The 7,818-nt window shown below is 38.2% G+C and overlaps 1 protein-coding gene across 1 annotated transcript; it reads right to left on the bottom strand.

Moving 5' to 3' along the window:
• Positions 1-600: 600 nt before the first annotated feature.
• On the bottom strand, positions 601-5,183 carry LOC148868914 (wall-associated receptor kinase 5-like). Its single transcript, XM_088968938.1, has 3 exons — positions 3,732-5,183; positions 2,407-2,577; positions 601-1,924 (listed from the first exon to the last, which is right to left on the bottom strand). The coding sequence occupies exons 1-3, from the start codon at positions 4,618-4,620 to the stop codon at positions 720-722; spliced, it is 2,265 nt and encodes a 754-aa protein (XP_088825064.1). The 5' UTR covers positions 4,621-5,183; the 3' UTR covers positions 601-719.
• Positions 5,184-7,818: the final 2,635 nt, after the last annotated feature.

Genomic DNA, 7,818 nt, shown 5'->3' with positions numbered 1-7,818 from the left:
GAATGGACCTAAAAATTGCTTCCAATGACCAAGTGTATTTGAAAATCATTTTACTTAATACTTTTTTGCATTATGAGTTGATTCTAATTTTATTTTAGGTATCAAAGGGTGAATCATCACTAGAAATCTGAAAAGATATAAAGAAATTTCTTACTTGAAAAATAATCATAATTAATGTTAGAAGGAGGTCGTTTCTTGGTTGCATGTATTGTTTTATTTGTTTTAATAAAATTTCCACTTACAGCCACCAAAAAAAAAGTGAAATCCCTTTGATGTAGTCCTATTGGATAAATTTGTCTGATCATACACTTTGGTCTGCCAAATGTCACCGCGTAGTACTCTGTTTTTTCTTCTTTACAATATACTGATCAAGGGGGGAAAGGGGCATAACACTAGCCCGAGAGTAGGCCCATCGTGCAATAGCATGGGCTAGCCCATTAGTACATCCAGATTTTGAAACATAATTTGGGTATGTAAAAAGGGGGGTATTCGGAGGTTTTGAAAAGTTAGTGTATGTTACAACTGTCATTTGCAATATAGTTTGGTTTAAAGTTGGAAATCAATACAGATTAGTAGTACATTGAAATGGGAAACCTTGGGTAAGCCAATCAAAGGGTGAAAGTTAATCAAAGAAGAAGAAGAAAAGTACACTAAGACCAACAAATTAGCACATCCAGATGAAAATATCATCTGAAAACATAATGACACCTATGCACTTTTCAACGGGGAAAGTTCATAGACAATATCATACTTGTATCCAAACTGCATTGCCCAGATGTATCACAAGAGTAAGAGATTTGTGGTATAGGATAGAGGTGTGAAGGTTCAGATAACAAGCCAACACTCTCTTCTTGGTCTTGCTGAACCCATGGGTGCTTTTCAGACCTTCTGAGTCCTTCTAGCTCCATGGCTACTTCTTTCATGGTTGGCCTTTCTTCACCCCTCAAGTTGAGGCATCTTTTTGCGAGCTCGGCTACTGCAAGTATTTGTTCGGATTTTCCCTCATTTACAACTCGATCTTCAAGGATTTGGAAGAGATGGTTCTCTTTCATTGAAAAAATGAAATATGTAGCCAGATTTCTTTGTTCTTGTGATCTTTCTAAGCATAAAGGCTTCTTCCCTGTTAAGAGCTCTACAAGAACTATTCCAAAACTATAAACATCGCTTTTCTCTGTTAACTGGCTGGTATGGAAATACTCTGGGTCCAAATATCCTAAAGTCCCTTGAACTAATGTGCTTACTTGAGTTTGGTCTATAGGCACCAACCTTGAAGCTCCAAAGTCAGAGACTTTAGAAGTGTAATTATCATCCAAGAGTATATTGGCAGATTTGACATCTCTATGAATGATTGGTATTGAAGCTGCAGAGTGTAGATAGGCAAGTGCTCCTGCAGTTTCTGCTGCGATCCTCAAGCGATTTTCCCATGAAAAATGGGGGTTTCTATCTTTTCTGTGGATGTGGTGGAAGAGAGTCCCATTAGAGACAAATTCATAAACTAGCAAGGGTACTTGAGTCTCTAAACAACACCCTAAGAGCCTCACTACATTTCGATGGTTGATTTGAGTAAGAATAACAACCTCATTTATAAATTGCTCAATCTGGCTTTCATCTACTATTTTGGACTTTTTGATTGCCACTATTCTATCATCTGGTAGAATACCTTTATAAACTGTACCATACCCTCCTCGACCAAGGATTCGACTCTCCTCATAATTATTGGCGGCTAGCTTTAACTCTTCTTCCGTAAAGATTGTTGTCGACTCTAAACCACCTTCATGGTCATGTGAAGATATTTGTTGTTGTAGTAACAAACCACCATTTTGTTTAAAGAATTTCTCTTTCAACTTCATCAGCTTTCTTTTTCTTATGATGAAGTATAACCAAGAAAATATAACAAGTAAGAACAACAATCCAAAGCCCAAACCTGCATACACATGTGAAAATGAGTACATAGATTACCAACATAGTTGAATTATACTTGTAGTATCTATTCATAATGTTTTCTTCCTAGGTCCCAATCACAAGTTTATTGCCTACATGAATTAGGCACATCAATTTACATAGTTATCTTTTAATTGAATATTATGTTCCATGAAATCTTCCTTTTTTCAGGTTTATGCAACCCCTAGAAGAATTGGGATCTGCTCCTCCCAGATCGTTCCTAATTACATCGATCTCACAGTCACATCCCACCATGTATTGAGAATATCTCTCCATGAATAATAAATACAAATACGGAAGATATTCCCGATGTACAATCAGGACATGCTGTGAGGTCGGTGTAAGGAGTGTTCTGTGTGGAGAGAACACGTAATCAAACACAAATTAAATGGAACATATACCTAGAATAATGAACTGGAATAGAATTAGAAAAAGTTGTTAATATTCAGAGTTGGATGCGATTACCTAAAATGGCCTTGATTACTGGAAATTCTTTGCTTTTTGAAATACAACCATGCCCATCTTTTCTACCATCACCTTCACTGCCCTTTGGACATGAGCAGTAGTAAGATCCTATTGTATTTGTACAAATTCCCTCGCAGGGATTGTTGTTTGGATCTTCACACTCGTTTACATCTATCAAAAAAAAAAAAAGAAGGAAAGAAAAAAACATTAGTTCCAAAATTTTGTGTCATAAGTCGCAACTCCAAACATCACATAGTAGGAACAAAGAAAGAAAGAAACAATAACTTGATAAAACGATATATGGGTCTCCTGCAAATCATGGTACGAGTCTCCTGCTACTTAATTAATCGTATAGTATCCAATAGATTGATTAAATTGTTTGATCAATTTAATTGAAGTATCAGAAAATTAGATTCTTTGCTCTTAAGCTTAATAACTTGATGAAAGATGAGGAATGCTAGCAAAAAAATGAGTTTATACAAGTCTTGGATGCTTCTTCCTATAGACATAGGGGGACCCATGCATGAAAAGATACTATAGAACTAGCAATTGATTTCACTGAATGAATGGGCAATATATCAAAGAGTTGGTTCAAGTCGTTAATTTGAACTTATGTCAACATAATGGAAGTTTTAATGGAAAAAAAAAAATTTTGAATTCACATTAGCTCATAATTGACGCTAAGGATGCTAACTTGGGTGAGCCTAACCAAACTCCAGGCTGATCCAACCCAAAATTCTAGTTTTTTGGATTAAGCCCTCAGATAGTCCAAGCCCACTCTGATTATCATACATGTGAGCAAAATACATAATATTCCTATTTAAAGGTTGAGAGTACTAATGTTAAATAGATTTAGGGCCATTTTTTAACAAATTTGGCCTAATAGGATGCTTGAGGGCCTTGAGCTTGACTAACCAACCCAAGCCTAATTTAAGTGTCGAATGTTACTTCACCCTGGGCCTGAGTTGAATAGATTGGATTTGACCTTGGACTCAAGTGGTAAGGTTGGACCTGCCTTAACCAAACCAAGGTTTCAGTTTTTCACCCATACATCACGATAGCATAGCCTTAAACCATAGAAGCATAATAAAAGAAAATGAGGAATGATGCCAAACGACGAGTTTATGCAATTCTTCTTAGATTTCCTTGCCTTGTAGATAATTTAGAACCCACGAAAAGACCTATTTAAATGTAATTCATCATCTATAGGTATCTAAGAATCGGATCAACTCGCTGTTCACCAGGAGCGCAACAAATAAAAGAATTTCCAAGACTAAAAAGCAGATACCGAGTTAATCGATTAATAATCAACCGTTGAGCATTACCTTCACAACCGTTAGGGAGATAAGGATTACCCTGATAACCTTTTTTACAACCACAACGATATCCTTGTCCGTTGTTGGAATCGTAACAGTAGCTGTTCTCTCGGCACGGAAAGGTGGTCAAGTTTCTTTTAGCTTCCTGGCACGTCTGGTTCCCCACCACCCAATCAAGCACCACCGGAATATCTGGAATCCTAGTTCGGAAACTGGGGTCCGACACATCCGACGCCTTGAACGTGTAACTATCTTGCTCACCCAAAAAAGAGTAGCTGCAAGCATCAAAGGACCATACTCTGGTGCTGTTATACAAGCTGCCAGAACTCAAGATGAACCTCTTTAACCCCTTGGGAATGGGGACCTGACAACAACCGACGCCGGAGCATACGCCATCGATGATGTCCTCTTTGTGGTAGCACTGAGACAAGCATCCGCTTGAATGGTTTTTCAGGTTATGCTCCTCAACCCCCAGGATTAATGCGAGCGAGTCGCACCCAATCACTGTAAATCTGTTTGCAGTGTGTGAGAAGGTGAACGGGGTGCCGTCCAAATAAATCCAGGCCAATTTGTAATCTATGACCGGACCCGATTGAGCATAACAGGTGAAAGCGAATGTGTTCTTAATGCGAGCCACGTCTTGAGATATTTCTACAACCTCGATGTTGGTTTCGCTTAAGAAGGGTTTGGGCGGATTGAAAGTAGTGTTGCAGGTTATGTCGTAAGATGCATCGATGGAACAGCCCTCTCCTATGCCGAATGGGTAAGGAATACTAACGTTCCCACAGTGGGATTGGCAGCCTGGCTTTGCTGCCTGGAATGCCACTGCCCATGGCCATGCTACTAAGGACAGCAGCCATGAGAGCTCAAGTAGGAGGAGATGCATGCGCAGCACCATGTCCTTAATTCTATCTTTAGTTTCGCTCCTGCTCCTGCTGCGATTTCTTTCTCTGAGTGCCGTATCGCCGTTTCAGAATTATTTCAGATTCAGAGTTGTCCTTTTAAGTAGAGACGATAGAGCTTATATTAGGTGTTAGTGTTATTGCGGCATTGACAACTTTTGGAAGATAAAAACATTGACTTTCGTTTTTGGCATTGTCGAACCATGATCGACGACTTTGGGTTAACGAAACCTGTGTACAGCTAATAAGTAATAATGCTACTTTCTAGCTCAATCCCATCTAATCGCCTAATACAAATAATTTGGTTGACTTGAGGAAAGCCCAAGCATGAAGCATCTGCACCAGTGTTGACAATGGCATACTCTTGGGAGGCTGCTATTTCTTTCTTCTCCAATTTTGGCTGGCTATTATCAACCTTGACGAGGATGGATACTATGGATTTCTGATTTCAGAGGGTGGTGGTACAAATATACAATCGTCCCTTCCACACTAACAACCCCCATTCTTCTTGACTTGTTTGGTTGAATAATTGAACCCTATGCCTGCAGGCTCGGTATGGAAAGAATAAAAATACTTATCCCAATATATTTACAGAGTTTTGGTGCTGCCGTGTTGGTGTTGCATTGTCGATATTTTTGTCCTCCTTTCTTACAAATGTTGACTTTTATTTATTTATTTATTTATTTTAAGTAGGATTTGATATGATTTATCTTTGCGAAAGATCGAAGATCCAAGGGCCTAACCTAACTTTTGTTTTGCAATAGAATACTGCCTTGAACCCTTTTGACGATTTGGGTTAAAGAAACCCCCATGCAGCTAAATGCCTAATGCTACTTGCAAAAGCCCAAGTCTAAGCGCCTAACACTGTTATTTAAGAACAAAACAAATAATTTGGTTGACTTGACGAAAAACCCAAGCGCCTAATACAAGTGCTTTTCTCATTTTATTAATACAAAAGAATGAGTTTAATTATTGGCATATTCTTTTTTTTTTTCTTTTTTATCATTGGTTCTCTTTTGCAGATATCCCACCCAGGTGGTGGTTCAATGCTGAATGCCATATTATGCGACCCTTCCCCAACTACTTCATGCTTCCTACAACCTTCTCTCCTTTCACAGTTGATAAAAGCTGAAAGTACTGGCCATGAGAGAACTTCTCGCAGCCACATTGCTGAAGAATGTGCAAATCCTTTGGTGCTTCAAACCACTGGTCTGCCTATATATGCTTGGCCTGTTGTCTGCAGAATCCTTGGTGAACTGCACTGAATTATGTTATCAAGAGTCCCAAATTTCATTCATTTATATATCTAGATATCCGATTCGAATCCAATTCGATAAGAATTTAAGGGTCTGTGTGGGAAGAGAAATAACATAAATGCATATAACCTTGCGTATTTGTATATGCATTCTTCCCGATCTGAGCCTTAGAATATCAACCGATTTGTATAAATTTACAAAATTAAATATCAAATAGAAATATATGTTGTGAGTGAAAATAATAGTTTTATCTAAATCTCAAATCCCACTAAATTCTAAAGAATTTTAATACTAAACAAATGATTTTTATATATGCATCTATATAATCAGATAGGATCAGATCAATAACATCCAAATTCAACCCAATTATGGCTTAATGGATATCTAAATCCAACATAATAACAAATCAGATTAAATCCAATCTATTTGCGATCCCAAGGAACCCACTTGAAAGTTGAAATGAAACAGAATCCTAGATGTGTGATATATGATGAATGTGATATACACGAGAACAAATCTGTATCTTCACGGGCAGGGAAAAGAAGGTATTCGTTAGAAGGCCAATTGCCGTAAGCAAGAGGAAACAAACCCCTTGCTATAATGCTTAGGAACCAACTAAAGGAGATTTAGAATTTATGAGAAGTACAGGAGAGATGGATTGTTTAGCTCCGCCCTTGCTTTAGCCGATTCAGATTCAACGATGATTATCTCAGAATCAAGTCAGTCTTGCCTGCGGCCGTCTTAAAGAGATGTTTAGTTTGGATGTTGCTTGCACTCAAATAACATGACTTTTTATTCCTCAGCCATAAGACTTCCAAACTAGAACGATGCTTACATGTTTTGATTAACCACGATTCAGGCTCCATTTAAAGGGGTTTAAGCTTTTGCTAAGCTGCTTTAAAAGAAGCTTAGCAAAGAACTTCATGAATGGCTAAATAATAGTCAATTTTAGGCCTTAAATGCTTTTAACAAACATCATTTACATGCTTGCCAGATGATTTTAGGCCTCCAAAGCCACCATGAAAAAGCCCTCCCAAAAGAACACTCTTGGCATCTAACAGCTTGTTTCCCTGTAATCATCAGTTGGTTACAGTCAGCCACTTTTTTCCCGTGGGTTGTGGGAAAAAGTAAAGATGCTTCTAAGTTCTAACCGCATGAAACAACATAACAGGGTTTCGTCTGGCAACTCAACAAACTTGAAAAACAATAAAGTGAATAAAAAAGCTTCCAATTTAAACTTAGAAGAATTGATAAAGAAACGTAGGGAAACCTATACAAACACAGCCTAAGAGAAACTATATACTTGAACATGGCTTTTCACTTGGGCAAAAAACGGATCATCCGAATCAAAAGATCCACAACTGACAGACCGCTGATTGCCTGACTCATTCGCTAAGTCCTTCCGATGGGATCATTGGAAAGCTTCTCTTTTATTGTCCCTTCCATCACCAGACTTCACTGTCTTGGAATTCGGAAATGTCCTGAACACATCTCAGAGGTAACCAAAGTTCTAGGATTTTATCCTCTTGAAAACAGGTTTTGTACTTTTGTCTATCAGATACTATGCCTGTTATCTTGTCACACCTGCTCAATCACATGTTCCTTTGTTTTTTGGTAAAACAAAACTCCATTAAGAAGAACAGCAGGCCGAAACCAAAACAACACAAAACAGAGAAAAGGAACAGACACAGAGACTAACACATGTTCACACTACAAACCATAACTAAATTATCTAGATAACAGGAAAGCTAAGAAAGGAGCCTCAAATTGATAGGAATATGCCCCCATTTATCTACTGAATCACGATTCCCTTCAACCCTTCCTGCTATCATGCAAAATAGACGAGCAGCTTTCACCACATAGCTGTCAAGGCAATGGCTGGGTGATAGGGAACCCATGGAGGGTCACCTCGCTTAGACACCTAGATATTTTTAGACT

The sequence above is a fragment of the Nelumbo lutea genome, chromosome 2, assembly GCF_056320005.1.
Source record: "Nelumbo lutea isolate HS-2025 chromosome 2, American lotus-T2T, whole genome shotgun sequence".
In the NCBI taxonomy this organism is placed as follows: domain Eukaryota; kingdom Viridiplantae; phylum Streptophyta; class Magnoliopsida; order Proteales; family Nelumbonaceae; genus Nelumbo; species Nelumbo lutea.
This window is presented reverse-complemented; position numbering and strand designations above follow the sequence as displayed.

Coding starts and splice junctions, on each gene's coding strand:
- LOC148868914 (XM_088968938.1), bottom strand. CDS start 4,620: ATGGTGCTGCGCATGCATCTCCTCCTACTTGAGCTCTCATGGCTGCTG. Junction 2,578..3,731: donor TCTCCCTAACGGTTGTGAAG/GTAATGCTCAAC, acceptor TTTTTTTGATAG/ATGTAAACGAGTGTGAAGAT. Junction 1,925..2,406: donor AGTAATCAAGGCCATTTTAG/GTAATCGCATCC, acceptor ATGTGTATGCAG/GTTTGGGCTTTGGATTGTTG.